At 38.6% G+C, this 16,183-nt stretch overlaps 2 protein-coding genes across 2 annotated transcripts; one reads left to right on the top strand and one right to left on the bottom strand.

The window, feature by feature from the left end:
- Positions 1-3,036: 3,036 nt before the first annotated feature.
- Positions 3,037-4,541, bottom strand: LOC135628006 (stress-related protein-like). Its single transcript, XM_065134523.1, has 3 exons — positions 4,389-4,541; positions 4,055-4,276; positions 3,037-3,692 (listed from the first exon to the last, which is right to left on the bottom strand). The coding sequence occupies exons 1-3, from the start codon at positions 4,419-4,421 to the stop codon at positions 3,207-3,209; spliced, it is 741 nt and encodes a 246-aa protein (XP_064990595.1). The 5' UTR covers positions 4,422-4,541; the 3' UTR covers positions 3,037-3,206.
- A 3,298-nt stretch (positions 4,542-7,839) lies between these two features.
- LOC135628004 (pentatricopeptide repeat-containing protein At2g32630-like) lies at positions 7,840-10,356 on the top strand. Its single transcript, XM_065134521.1, has one exon. It carries the CDS (start codon positions 7,914-7,916, stop codon positions 9,711-9,713), a length of 1,800 nt encoding a protein of 599 aa, XP_064990593.1. The 5' UTR covers positions 7,840-7,913; the 3' UTR covers positions 9,714-10,356.
- The last annotated feature ends 5,827 nt before the right edge of the window (positions 10,357-16,183 follow it).

The following is a 16,183-nucleotide window of genomic DNA, read 5'->3' as shown; positions in this document are numbered from 1 at the left end:
TTTATGACATGACTCCTATTTTAGGTTTCTTTAAAGAGATGTTTTAAATTTGACTTTTTTTTACTAAATTGCTATGGTTACCATTGCTCTATTTTTAGAGATGTATATTTCTAATTTATGAAGGTTTAGCAATTATTTGTTTTCTTTTTTTATGCCACGACTCCTGTTTTAGGTTTCTTTTAAAAAGAATACACTAAAAATACTATATTTTTTACTTTTTTTTCTAAAGATATTATGCTTTTATTTTCATGGAGGTTTAGCAACCTCGTTTGTTATGGCATGACTCTTGTTTTAAATTGCTTATGAGAAGAATAAATAAATTTTACTTTTTACGAAAAACCTATGTTTTTCATGTAACTCTTTTTGAATGATACATTATATTTCTATTTTTAAGGAATATTTCTTTCTTTTTTTTTATGACATGGCTTCTATTTTAGGTTGTTTTTAAGAAGAATAGATATATTTTTACTTTTTACAAAAATGCTATATTTTTATTTATGTTAATTTCTATTTTTATGGAGATCTAGCGAACATTTTTCTTCCTTTTTTATTGGCATGGCTCCTGTTTTAGGTTTTTTTTAAGCAGAATAAATCATTTTCACTTTTAAAAAATTATATGTTTAATTTTTTTTGTTCCTTTTTAAGAAAATATTATAGATTTTTATGGAGGTTTAGCAAACACTTCTTTTTTCTTTTTGATATGGCTCCTGTTTTAGGTTTCTTTTTAGAAGAATAAATAAGTATTACTTTTTACGCAAATGATTTTTTTTATTTTTTAAAGATGTTATATTTCTATTTTTACGGAGTTTTACAGACTTTTTTTACCTTTTTATGACATGTTCTGTTTTAGTTTTCTAGTAAATAAATCTTACTATTTTACTAAAAAATATTTTTTTTCCTTTTATTCCAATTTTTGAAGAAAATATTTTATTTTGTTGGAGGTTTAGCAGACACGCTCCATTTTCATATTGCCTTTCTAAATACTACAGCAACTACATGAATAATAAAGTGAATATTTAATTATTTAAATCCACTACATAAATATTTTACTATCATTTATAAATATAAGATGTCATATCATTCATTAAATTAGAAATACCACTAATAATTATTTTGTAGCTTTTGTTGTGGCGTATTTAGTATCACTGATAATTATTTTATTCTTTTGAAGTACTATAAGCAAAAAAATTATAATCATATTTATGTGATGTAATAAAATACGTTAAAATCGAAAACAAATAACAATAAATCAAGATCAAGATTATGTGTCATTCAAAAAAATTTATCTAAGTTATAGGCACACAGTTGGATTCGAAAAAAAGCAACGATATTAAGGTGTAAAAAGAGTTTAGACTTACTTCTCCTCTTTTCTTATCGAATTAATTAAATAAGTTACTATAAGATTCTATCTATTTATAGATAAAACAAGATAAAACGCTTATCAAAATTAAACTTTTTTTATTAAACGAAGACCATAATATATATTACCTAATTAAATAGGATTACAACTATATCATTTGTGTCTCTATTCATACAATCTCAAATAATTCCCTATCGTTTTATAGAGTTGTCCAAAATGATGAAGTCTTTTTTTTTTTTTACATCTAGTTTAATGTTCTCCTATCAACGATATATATATATATATATATATATATATATATATATATATATATATATATTAGGTATGTTATTCGAAAGTCACATTCATATAAGAACACTCAAATGTCAAACATCTGTTTTTAATAAAGCATCAATTCATCCCCTTAAAATCCTCTTACACATCTATTATTATATGGTGAAAGTAGTATCGGAACTTACACAGGAAACACTACCACCAAAAAGAAAATCTCGAGTGATAGCAAATGAAAATATACACTTTTTTTTAACAAAACCGATTCATTTATTTGACTGAATCAAGCTTTTAAACGCCTTAACCTGTGTTAGTAAATTCTATAAATTTGTGTACTTGCATGAACTTGTGCCATTTAGTGCAAAGTTTAACTCGCACTTCAACTTCTTCACTTTATATGATGTTATATATATCTTTTTAACTTAGGCTAACTAAATTTAACAAAAAATTTCTTACCTGAATTCGTTAGATGAATATTAACCAAAAAGAACGGTTATCAAGGAAAATACTCTTTTTATTGGAATTTTTTTTATGATACCCCTTTTCATATTTCCTAGTGATCCATCCCTATTTCAAAATTTTTAAAAATACCTCACAAACTCATCTAAATCCAAAAAAATTTTCAACATTTAAAATATTTTTTGTTTTAACAATATTATATAATATTTTTTGTTTTAACAATATTATATAATATTTTTTGTTTTAAAATTATTATATAATATTTTTTTGTTTTAAAAATATTATATAATATTTTTTGTTTTAAAAATATAATACAACGTTTTTTGTTTCAAATATACTGTGACATCAATATTTAATATTTTTGAACTAATCTTACAATGTTTTTTTTTGGGATAAAAACACTATACGGCAGGTTCAAAAATACTATATAGTGTTTTTTAAATGTTATAATATTTTTAATTTGAAAATAATATATAATACTTTTAAAACAAAAATACTACATAATTTTTTTAAAAGATTATGTTAAAACGCAGCAAATAATTCATGAAAACCTTTTTAAATTTAAATAAAAAAATCATTTTTGAAAATCATTTTTCAAACATTAAAAATAAATATGGCTGTTTAAAAATTATAATAACAAAAAAATCTTTAAAAAAAATTCCCAAGCATTTTTCCAAGAATAAATGTCATAGATCAATATCTCAAATATATATATATATAATATTATATCAAAGTCAAGCACACTATTTCCAAACTTTAAGAGGATTTATGTGTGAAATTGGAAAAAAAAAAACCAGGGCCTCAATAACTTGTACCCATCCAGCTGAGTCAAAGATCCCTGCCACGTGTGCTCTGGCAATCCAATACAGGCGAGTTGAAGAAGCCCATACCCCAAAACAGCCCTGTTGACTCCTCTGTTGTTTTCTTGGCTCCTTATTCTAAGACAATTTCCCCAAGAAAACAAAGTCTATTATACAAAACTACGAAAGCAGACGCCACACACCACCACTTTCATTTACAACCACTGGTAGTATTCTACACAATCCGTTGGCTTCGTCATCCAACAACACACGATGCCAACTTGACTAAGTAGAACACCAACCTTATGCGAAATATATCACTCTGCTAGTGTTTCAGGCGGGGGAGAGACGTTCGCGCGCGGCTTCTCCGCCTGTTCCCCGAATACCTTGGCGATCCTCTCGATCGGCACCGTGGGCAGGTACTGCGCCACCGGGTAGTCCCTCGCCGCGGCGGCCCCCACCGCCTTGTTGTACCTCTCCGCCCAGTACGCCGCCGTGGGGACTAGGATCTGCGCCACCTGCGGAAACAGTGGCAGGCGGTTCAGCGACCGCCACGCGGCTACCGCGTACCGCTCCGCCACCGGCTCGTACTGCCCGTACATCTCCTTCGCCACCGGCTCGCAGCGGGCGTAGAGATCCCTCGCCACTCCCGACGCCGTCGCCATCACCCCCGTCCGCTGGACCTCGCCGACGAGGGAGCGGGCCACCTCCGGCGCTTTCTCCGCCGCCGTGTACGCCTGGACCGATGCCGACTTCAACACCACCGGCACGTGACGGTCCACCTCCGTCAGAGACTCGCCCACCTGTCGTGTGACATATAAAAATATATCTTAGACGCCGTTTGTTGACGGCAGCCAAGGCCATACGGCTGCCAACGCCGCTAACGTAGTAAACGGCGTACGTGATTAAAAATTTAAAAGCAATCTATAATATTTTGGAGTCCGAACGAAGTGACGTTCTTAACGACAAAAGTCGATGGGTTAGTCACGTGATATCTCTCTGTCGCAGCGTCATCGACCTCTTTTTAACCTTCAGTTCTTACCAACCAAAACCCCATAACGGATTGTAGCATCCGCTATATTTCATGTTAAATAACACGATACCGTGCGATATCGGCATAACGGTTGGTGCGGCCAGAGGGGGAGGAGAGATGGGATCTGAGTACCTTGGCATCGACGAACTTGAGGATCTCAAAGGGCACATCACGGAACTTCTCATAGACGGGGCCGATCACAGCGTTTACGGCGCCCTCCACGCTGTGGACTCCGGGTTTCAGCGGCCCCGAGTTGTCCTTGGCGAATTCGTACAGGCCCGCCAGGCACACCACCGCCTGCAGCACCGCCACGTGCACGAAGCCCAGGTACTTCAGTCCCTCCGGCTCCCGGCTCTAAAACCACCAACACAGGAAGAACACCATGAAAACCCTCGCCAAATCCCTAATCCAACCCCAGATCAAACCTAAAACACAAAAGAAGAACAACAAGGGTGAACATGCTTACGATCTCTTCGGTTTGGGCTGGGGTTTCAGCCATCGTCCCCGTAATCTGATCGATCTGAAGGGCAGTGAACACAGATCCTTTCCTCTCCGAAACTTCGCGTAGAAACAATCCGTTCGCTCGCTCGCCTAATATAGACGCTGTTCCGCGATTCCATCCCATCTTATCGGTCCCGTTGAACGAGACCCACGTTTGGGGATCGTCTACGTGGCTCCATGTTCTCCACAGAATGGAACAGGGGCCCGCTTGAAGAACGCAGGGCTCAATCCGCGAGAGAGAGTTCTGGTGGAATCAGAGACATCACGTGCAGGACACGAAGCTGAAAAGCCAGTGACGTCAGGAGGGAGGGCAGCAAGGCCGAAGGCGGACTAGAGCGGTTCGGTGGGATCACGTGCCCGGCGGTTTTCGTGAGACTCACCGATTCGAATCCGTGGGTAGCGTCAAGAAGTTTCCAGATGGCTCATTTCCGTAAATGCCCCTAAGTGGTAGCATATTACCTTTAAAGCCCACCTCTACCAGAATATTCCTTCATGATCTGAAAAGATCCCGTCGCCGACAGACTTCGAATCGGACTTCGGCTGGTAACTCAACATCATACCCGAATTCTACATCCTTTCACTGCCGTAAATACTCATCGAGGCAGTTGGCAATAAAATAATTTCACTAATTAATTTAGATGTCGTACAATTTATCAGAAAATCTTTCACTAATTAACTTTTATGAAATGGTATTCCTTTATTCAGAATTTAATAAGGAGAGTTTTTTTAATATCAATCTTACCTTATATTCCAATCATTTTTTTTATTTCATGAACTAATTAGGTTAACCCTATGTTGATTCCTTCATTCGTTCTCATGTAATATCTATATTTACAAATAGATTTTTTTAAATAATAAAAATATTATTTTTTCTAAATTAAGAATTTAGTTTTATAAGCTTCACCTATATAGTCCGAAAAATATTCAAGATTGATATATCATTATAACATCAATCATATCATCAAATCACATAATATCTTAAAACATATAAAAGCTTAAGACATTATCCATCTTAAATAGTGATTCTCGAACATAAATATTTTTACTTTACACTAAATATTAAGATAATTTAACCTTATATTATTTATCATGTTTACAAAACATATCACAAATGAAGTAAAGGTAGCATATACATATTATTTATATCTCTATTAGTTGTAATTCTATATATATATATATATATATATATATATATATATATATATATATTGAATATTAACATCTCTCTTACCTCCTCTTATCCTCACATCTTTACATAACGTACGTCTCTATTGTTCCTCTCCAAATGACCCCTCTCCAACTTCCTTTCACCCAAACCTCAAAACCTCTTATCTTCTCACTGTCTCTTGCATCATTTGTTAGCTCTCTTCATGTCCTCAGTATCATTTTATGTGCTAAGTACTTGACCATATGCACCAACGAGACGATTTTTGATGGATTTTAAGGATTACTCCATGCTAAGCAATAACGATGCTGGTCGGTGGCTGATATGCCGTCCAACGTCATTTTGAGGTAGATTCTTAAATGAGAGTATTTTGATTTATTTTTTATTATAACATAATGAACTTCCTTCATATCACATAAAACTTTCACATCAATACTCAAATATCATAGTAACACCTATATAGCATTTTTCATTATTTTTGCTGGATTTTAGAATTATTATTTCTCACATTTTGAGATGAATTCTGTAGTTAATTATATTTTAATTTATTTTTAAATATAGTAAGATGAAGTTCTTTCAAACCATCTCAAACTTCCACATTGATAATCCATTTATCACGCTAAAACATGTCATAGGATTATTTTAATCCATTTTTTTAAAGGCTTTTAGGATTAGCATTCAAAAATTAGCATGTTTATTTTATATCATCTTCAAGCATAATGATATAAAGTTCCTCCAAACCATTTTAAACGTTTACATTAGTACTATACTAAAAGATTAACACACAGTACAATAATTTTTTTTTTTTTTTTTTTTGAGGATTTTAGGATTATTATTTCTCAAATTTTACACGATTTAGGGTGAATTATGTAATTAATAGTCAAATAGGACATTAACACTCATTTTAGTGTTTTCCTATTTTGGAGGATTTTATGATCATTATTTTTTTATTTTAATAATAATATAAATTTAATTTTATAGTCAAGCATATTTCAATTCATATTTCAATTCATTTTCAAGTGTAACTATGTGAAGTTCTTCAAACCGCTTAAAACAGTCTAAATGCTAGTGAAATATGATTTTGACATATATTCTAGTTTTTTATTTTCAATTTAGAACTATTCAAGGATGATAATATATTGATTTTGCACATTTTATGTGGATTTTGTACTCAAGTGTATTTTATTTCATTTTCATTCCATTGTTTTTTTTCATCCTAGGAGGATTTTAAGATTGTCAGCATGATTTTATGTTGAATATGTAGTCAAGTATATTTCATTTGTGTTTTTTTCAAGTGTATTAACATAAAGTTCTTCCAAACCATTTTGAACATTTCAAATATTAGTGAAATATGATAATAACATTCATTCTAATATTTTTCAACTTTATGAATATTTTATAATTATTATTTTATGAATTTGATATTATTTTAAGGTTCATTTAGCAAGACAAAGTTTATTCAAATGCATCAAATTTACACCATGTAAAGTAAGGATGACATATATTATATATGAATCCATTATTTTTCTTAACTTATGGTGATTTCAGTATTTTGTTTGAAAATTAATATGTTTGAAACCAGCATTGAGATGTTGTGCAGTAAAAGTGAGGAGGAGCGGCCCAGCAGGAAAAAGGAGAATGAGAAGAAAGAACAATGCATGGAGGGGCAGAGGAGGGGAAGGAAAACGAAAAGAAATAAGAAGGGACAAAGTAGGAAAAGAGGAAGAAGAAAGAAGGAAAAAGAAAGAGTAAAGTGATCGATCATAGTGGAGGAGAAGGTGAAGAAGAAGAAGGAAAGAAAAATAAGGGGAGGGTGGTAGAGAACAGAGAAGATGGGTGACTTGTAGTGATATGTGTGAGGAATTTACTGTATAATAAATATAAATATAAGAAAAGATAAATAAATATAAATATAAGAGAAGATGGAGCTATTTACAGTTTTGACCTTCCAATGTCTATATAAACTCCCCTATATATAATACCAAAGAGTAAATCAACTAAAATATTATAATTCAAACATAGTACTGAATTCTTTTTTCTTTTTCTTTTTTTTTGAAGTCGACATATGATTTTTTGAGTAATCAAGATGTGCAATCTTGATTATTTTGGATAATAGGCATTGTATCTTGGAAATAGAATTTTTGTGAAGCTATCTGTATCGTATATTATTATTTTTGGATCAGTTGTCAGTCACCTTATCAATATTCTTTTATCAAGGTATTATATTGATTAGAAATAACAAATAAATATTATCCCAGGGGTTCGCATTCTTCATCTTCCTCTTCCTCGTCCAAATCTTCCTGCTGTTTCCCATAGCTTTCCCTCATGCTTGCAAGAAGGCTATCGTACAGCAATTCCTCCTTTCTCTTCCTCAAACCGGGCACCAACTCCTCTCGCCCAGTCCCCAAAATCCTCGTCCTCCCCGATCACCATCTCACCACCATCGCCGCCCACCCCCGCCCCCCCGATCTCCCCTCCCAACTGGCCCGCTTCTGCTCCCTCTTGAAGCGCAGACGCTATGCCGCCGCCAAGTCCCTCCTCAAGTCCCTGGCCACCGCCGACGGCCTCGCCCATCCCTTCCCCTCCCTGGCTCCCTCCGTCGAGGCCTCTTGCCGGGCAGCCGTCGTCCCCTATGCCGACGCGCTCGACATGCTCTTCAGGGTGTACTCCGACGCCGGCATGACCGACAGAGCCCTCGACGCCTTCGAGCTCTTGCTCGGCCGGTTCGGCCGGGTCGAGGAGCGGTCTTGCACCATTTATCTCCAGGCGCTGCGGAGGTCTGGCCGCTCCGACTTGGCCCATCGGTTCCTTCTCCGGATGCTTGATTTGGACTCTATCGATGTCTCGGCATACTCAATGGCGATCGTCGTGGATGGATTATGCAAGAATGGAGACATCAAGATTGCACGGGAGTTAATCGACGAAATGTTCCTTAGAGGACTGGGGCCAAATGTCATGTCCTACAATTCTTTGGTCGAACATTACGCTAAGAGGAAGGATTATGGCTCGACGAATGACATACTAGTCTTGATGGAAGAAAGGGGTGTTGAAGCTAGTGTTGGGACTTACACTATTCTGGTTGATGCGTACTCTGATTCGGGCAAGATTGACAAAGCCGAGAAGGCGTTTGAGGAAATGAAGAAAAAGGGTTTGACGGGGGACATCCATGCGTACACTTCGATGATCAATGCAAACTGCAGGATGGGAAACATAAAGAGAGCACTCGCCCTGTTTGATGAGTGTGTCGAGCGAGGCCTTCAGCCCACTGACCACACATATGGAGCATTGATCAATGGACTTTGCAAGCATGGACAGATGCTGGCCGCAGAGATGCTGATGGACGAAATGCAGCACAAGGGAATCAACCTCAATCAGATTATATTGAACACGATGATCGATGGGTACTGCAAGAAAGGGATGGTGGACAAAGCACTCAACTTGAAAGCCATCATGGAGAAGAAAGGAATAGAGCTCGATGTGTACACTTACAACACGGTGGCTCGCGGGCTGTGCAAGTGCAACAAGATCAGCGAGGCTAAGAATCTTCTGCATGTTATGGTCGAGAGAGGAGTTGTTCCCAACACTGTGAGCTATACAACATTGATTGATATACTCTGCAAAGAAGGTGATATGGTTGAGGCAAGGAGGCTTTTTAGAGAGATGGGTAACAAGGGTGCAAACCCTAGTATCATAACATACAATGTAATGATAGATGGTCATAGCAAGAAAGGAAGTATTAGGGAGGCTGAGAGGCTCAAGAAGGAGATGGAGATGAAAGGTATGTTAGCTGATGTGTACACATACACTTCACTCATTCATGGTCACTGCATCAACCGGAAGCTTGATGATGCAATGAACTTGCTTATGGAGATGAAGAAAAGGAATGTGCAGGCCAATGCTGTGACATATACTGCACTGATCTCAGGGTTGTCTAAAGAAGGGAGGTCGGATGAGGCATTTAGGTTGTATGATGAGATGCTGGGGGCAGGAATTACTCCAGATGATCCAGTCTATTCTTCTCTTGTAAGCAGCCTCCATAATGCAAAGGAAGGTGAAGCTTTGGTTGACAGAAATCTGGTGCATAGGGCTGAAAATAGCACTATTAGAAGCCAGAACATAGGGTGATGCTTTTATCAAGATATCTAAATCCCAACAGATATGGTATATGCACAAGTCTATCATGCTTGTGTTGGACTGACGAGTCTGAAACCAGTTTATGCTTGTGTCACCAGACCGATCGTGTATGATCTGAGAAGTTTGAGAAGTCAGTTTACAAGAGGATATATGTAGTGACTCGTGAATCCAAAATACAGTGGTCTTTTCTTCTTACAAATAGCCATGACTCGAAGACGACAAATGTCAAGGCTATGCTTCTTGAGCAGGTTTAACTCATGGTATCCGTCCAAAGCATCTTTACTTCTCTAATGCGTAATCAGGCCACATGAGAGTTGGAAGCAAAATTCCTTCTAACCTTTATGATGAGAATTTGTTGTTATCACCATGGAGAAAAAAGCAACGCAACATAATTTTCAGTTGCCTTTGCATCCTTTTTTAACATTTATAGGTTACCTAAAAGCAGTATCATGGTAGCTGACTAAAACATTGGGATACTCTTGTCAATGTTGATGTTGGTAGTGGTGATGTTTGTTGCATTGTACTTTTAGATTACCATTCTACATGATATTGTATACAACCCGTTCCGTTTTTTGTGGGCAAGAACCTATCTGTTAAACGTGTTAACTATATTGGTTTCATATCCCTTGCTTTATATTGGATATTGTTCATGCAAATTTATGTTATTTTTTTCTGTCTCTATATATAAGATTTGTTGCAACTGCACTCCTCAATAAGAATGCCTCGGTTTGAAGACAACAAAATTGACATGAAAAGACTTTGGCTTTCGGTGCAGAATAATTTGGCATTAAAGCCGCTTTTGCCCGCTGCCAGCCAGTTCAAATGAATTAAACCAAGCTTAGAGACTTTCCATGGATGGTCAAGAATTAAACCACCCATTTATCCATCCTGCAAACTAGAATGTTTCTTTCATGGTCCCATCGGGTAAAATTTTTCATGATTTCTCTTAAATTTTAATTTTTTTTATCAATGATGTCATTTCATCTAAGATGTAGATGATATATGATCTAATGTATATGCTTAATGCTCTCTTTTATGTGTGTGTTGTGAGAGTGACTCAAATCCAACATATATGAAGTATAATTTCTGCTTGAATTATATTATTTCGTCTAAGAACTTAAGCCGTGATCTAATTTATATTCTCAACAACATCAAAATCTCTATCCTGTATTGATCTATTTCTAATATGCAGCTCGAAAAGTGCCAAATTGAAGCCTATATTATTTCATCGGATTAAGCTTATTTGAAAGTTTGAACCTCGAACCACCACCAATTTCTTTCGGCTTGCAAACATCCTCATTCGCCCAAGCCCAACCTGAGCCCAATCTAAAAGAACCATGACTTAGTCTATCCCATACCACGCCAAGTTTGACCTTAACGAGTTGCTAGAAATCTTTATCCAATGAATCCAACTCGAGCCATCCTGCCCAGCTTAAACCTAATTTCTGGGGTTGAACTGGGCTCTAGATCAGGGTTTATGGTCGAGCATGGATCCGAGCCACACGGGGCATGTTTTGTAGCAAAATTGGGCACGGGGTTTATTCAACCCACCAAAGTAAATAAATCATTTTAATATATAAATATTATATTAAGGAACTAATTATATATTACATCGTGTAGTTAGCTGTTTTATTATTTCGATCCTTATATTTTAAATAATTATATTGACATCCCTATAATTAAAAATAAATAAAACATCTAAATCAATTCATCATAGTACTATGATTTTACCAATGAAAACACAAAATTTATGGATAAAAGGATAATTTTAAGTTGATGGTTGTGGACGATGATATTGCTAGGGGTCACGAGTGATTGTTATGGATAAGAAGAGTAACGGTGAGAGATGACAATTGCTCGACAACTACGTTGACATAGATGTAGAGTAGTCCTCATCTCTCGTCATCGTTCTTCTCATTCATAATAGTAATCCGCAACCACCAACGATGTCATCGTCTATCATCACCAACTAAAATATTAAAATTATATTTATATTTTTTTTTATAATTTTATTTATAAAACTGATGATGTTATGATAAATAGATTTAGATATTTAATATAACTTTCTGGATAAAGATGGTTGACTATATAGATAATCTATAATTAATCACGTACAAAACATTGACACCATGAAAGTTTTTTATTTTATTAATTATTATATTAACCCACACTTACCCTTCTTGTAAGAGAGAGAGAATTAAATGTTCATTTGTTCAGCTCGTATCGACCTGTTAGGAACCTTTTTATGAGCTTTTGAATAATGTTTATTGAGTCTGTTTAGTCTAGTTGTTTATTGAATCGGTTTGGTTTAGTTAGAGTCGAGTAGAGGTTTATTTAATATTTATTTATTATTAGAGTTCAAGTCAAGTCTTGATGGACTCTATTTATTATTAGAGTTCAAGTCCTGATGGACTCTGGGTGGAACTCTATAAATAGGGATGTAACTGCTTCTTTTCAGTAATCTATGAAAAATATTATTATGTCTTTTGACAAACCCTAGGAGGTCGATCCTTTCGAAGCGATCAAGGAGGGTCGATCCCCTCGAAGCGAACCTAGGAGGCTGATCCCCTCGAAGCGATCAAGGAGGGTCAATCCCCTCGAAGCGACCTTAGGAGATCGATCCCCTCGAAGCGATCAAGGAGGGTCGATCCCCTCGAAGCGATCAAGGAGGCCAATCCCCTCGAAGTGATCATCCTCTTTCCCTTCTTTTTTACGATAAGACTTTAGGGTCTTATCATTTGGTATCAGAGCGACGATAAGACTTTAGAGTCTTATCATTTAGTATCAGAGCGACGATAAGACCTTTAGGGTCTTATCAATTGGTATATTTCCCTTCTTTTTTACGATAAGACTTTAGGGTCTTATCATTTGGTATCAGAGCCACGATAAGACTTTAGGGTCTTATCATTTAGTATCAGAGCGACGATAAGACCTTTAGGGTCTTATCAATTGGTATCAGAGCATCCTCATTTCTCCCCCTTCTTCCCATTTCTCCCCCTTCTTCCATGATAAGATTTTAGGGTCTTACCATTTGGTATCAGAGCGGCGACCCTTGGCGTTCTCGCTGTAGTGTTACCCTAAAAAAAATTGTGTGAGGAAGGGTGAAGCCAACCGCCACGAACGTCGATCCTTCTTAACCGAGAAGGAACCTCTGTGTCTTGGTCAGCGATCATCGTTGCCCCTTCTCCATCGTCGTCTCTGCTGCCCCCTTCTGCATCTTAGGAAAAAAAAAAAAAAAGAAAGAAAGAAGAGAAAGAAGTGAGAGAAGAAAAGAAGCCGCAGCCACGCACCCCTGCTTCTCTCGCTTGCGGCCAGCACACCGCCGGCCGTCGCTGTTCTCCGGCCAGCGACCGACCCTGCCCCGCTTCCGGTCAGAGTCCACCGTGGCCGTCGCCTCCCACTCGAGTCACCACCGCTGCCAGGAGACGACGCTGCCAGCGTCCCACTCCGCCGAAGCCCTGCTCCTCTTCTCTACCGCCGCTGCAGGGCAACTCCTTCTCCACTGCCGCCGCTGCTTCCCGGCCGATCGATCACTGCGGGCCGCCTCCCAGCCGCAACCCTAGCCGTGCCCCCCCCCTTGGGTAGCAGCCGCAGCCGCCGGTTGCCTCAGCCCCTCGTTTCAACGGTTGCAGAAACAGAGTTCCTCTGTTGCCGCAGCCCCTCGTCGATCGCAGCCGCGCCGCCTCCAGCACTCCTCTTCCCCACCAGCGCGGTCGCCGCCCAGCCGACCCATCACCGCTGCGGGCCACCGTGCGACGACCGCCGCACGCCTCCCAGCAGCCGATCCTCCTTGCTCTGCATCCGTAGTGCCAGAAACAGGGCAACTCACCGGTTGCCCTTGTTCCCAACCGTGACACCGCCGGATCCTCCTTCTCCACCGCTGCCGCTGCTTCTCGGCCGCACGATCGCAGCCGTAGCCGCCGGTTGCCGCAGCCCTCGTTGCAACGGTTGCAGAAACAGAGCTTCCTCTGTTGCTGCAGCGCCCATCGATCCCGGCCGCGACCCTCGCTGCCTCCTTCTCCTCCGACAACGCTGCGCTCCGACCAGCGACCACCGCTGCTTCCTGCCACCGCAGCCTTCTCCTCAACCGCTCGTGATCCTTCCGGCCAACTCCTTCGGTGGTGCGACAACAACAGAGTACGCAGCAAGCACCACGCAGCAACAAAAACAGTGGCACCCTTTGCTGCTGCAGCCGCCGATTGTAACCACCGTCGTCACTCCCGGCTAACGACCAACCCCTCGGTCTGCAGCAGCCGCCCTCCAACAGCGAACACAGCAACCGCAGTACGCTGCCTTGCCTCAACCCCAACAGCGCACGCAACATCGATTCCTCTTCTCAACCTCGGCCGCATCAACGCCGCCTCCCCTTGCTTACCATATTCTACCACAACCACATGTTGCCATCACCGCAGCCTCAATCCCGTTGCTCGGCGATCGCCCCCTTGGGCTACAGCAGCTGCAGTCACATCAACGCAATCGCCTTCCAACCCCGGCGCTCTCACCTCACGCAACGATAGAAACAGGGCAGCTACTCTTCCTCCAACGCAGCGACCACAGCACTGCCCTTGACGTCCACCTCCTCGGCAACTTGGCATCGACAGTGATTGATGCCCTTGACCAATACCAAAAATAGTAGTTGAGATTACATATTTGTCTTACGAAATGGCCACCGATAACTCAGTGAAAGCACAAATTGAAGCATTGAAAATTAGAATTGAGAACCAGTTACAAGAAGTACTTAATGATTTCAAAAAGGATTTACTGGGGAGCCTTAGTAAATTTCAACAAGGTAAGAGTTCTACATTGCATAAATCTGGAAATACTAGAAAAGGGCCCCAAGATTGTGACACAATCTACTCATATATGAAGGTGGATGGATAGCTCTAAAAAATTTGTCAGACTTCTACAATGTTGGAATATCAGAGTAGGTTTGAAAGATTATCAAATCAAGCTAGAGATTGGTCGGAACGATAACTTCTGGATACATTTATTAAAGGTCTTATTCTAGAGATCCGGTGTGAAGTTAAGGCTCGTCAACCTCACACTATGATAGCTGCGATCTCATTCGCACATCTACATGAGAAAAAAATCAACAGGAAAAATCATGGAAACAGAAGTGACAATTACCAGATGATCAGTAAGCTACCAGCCCTATCTATTCCCAACCAAAGCCTTGACACCCGAAGACTAACCCAAGAAGAACTTAAGGAAAGATCAGCAAAGGGTTTGTATTATGATGAAAAATGGAGTATGGAGCACCGATGTAAATAAGGGCAACTTTTGATGATTGAACAAATTGGAGAGGAACCGAAAGCTAAGAATGTGGACTCCGATTATGAAGGTATAAGTTCTAATAAAGATGTTGGACCTACCATATATACAATGCATGCATTAGCCGACTACTCTAACCCGCAAACTATAGAAGTTGGCGAAACTCTGGAACATCAGCCTGTTATAGTTTTGATTGATACTGGTAGCACTAACAATTTTATGGATAGTGAGACTATTGATCGATTGGCCCACCACATTGAAGACTATGATAGATTTGAAGTAAAGATCGTTGATGGACGGATTTTCACTTGTGATAGCAAAGGTTCAAAGATAAAATTGATTATACAGGGCCAGAAGTTTCATGCAACGATTGCTACATTGAAAGACCGACTTGTTGCTTACACTATCAAAAAGTGGAGATCATACTTACTTGATCAACGGGTTGTGATGCGTTGCAGATAATCTATGGCTAAAGTGCTGAAAGAGAAGCTCCCAGAGATTGATGCTGCTCAGCCTTGAGGACAAGGCTGATTTGAAGAGGGAGAAACTGTTAGGAACCTTTTTATGAGCTTTTGAATAATGTTTATTGAGTCTGTTTAGTCCAGTTGTTTATTGAATCGGTTTGATTTAGTTAGAGTCAAGTAGAGGTTTATTTAATATTTATTTATTATTAGAGTTCAAGTCCTGATGGACTCTGGGTGGAACAATAGGGATGTAACTGCTTCTTTTCAGTAATCTATGAAAAATACTATTATGTCTTTTGACAAACCTTAGGAGGCCGATCCCCTTGAAGTGATCAAGGAGGGTCGATCCCCTCGAAGCGATCAAGGAGGCTGATCCCCTCGAAGTGATCATCCCCTTTTCCTTCTTCTTTTTTACGATAAGACTTTAGGGTCTTATCATTTGGTATCAGAGCGGCGATAAGACCTTTAGGGTTTTATCAATTGGTATCAGAGCATCCCCATTTCTCCCCCTTCTTTCAGATAAGATTTGAGGGTCTTATCACCACCGTATCGTTTGGAGGAAAAAATTTGACTCTTATAGACTGATAAAAATATATGTCTCGTCCATAAAAAAATATAATATAATTTTAAAATATCTAATAGCTGAGCTTAGTCCAATAGCGATGATGATAAAAGGTATATATTATATTTTATCGGACTTTAGTTCACTTTCGGATCTTTTTAATA

Source organism: Musa acuminata, chromosome BXJ2-11 (assembly GCF_036884655.1).
Source record: "Musa acuminata AAA Group cultivar baxijiao chromosome BXJ2-11, Cavendish_Baxijiao_AAA, whole genome shotgun sequence".
NCBI classification, from domain to species: domain Eukaryota; kingdom Viridiplantae; phylum Streptophyta; class Magnoliopsida; order Zingiberales; family Musaceae; genus Musa; species Musa acuminata.
Note: the sequence above shows the minus strand (reverse complement) of the source record. Positions and strands in the feature narration are given on the sequence as shown.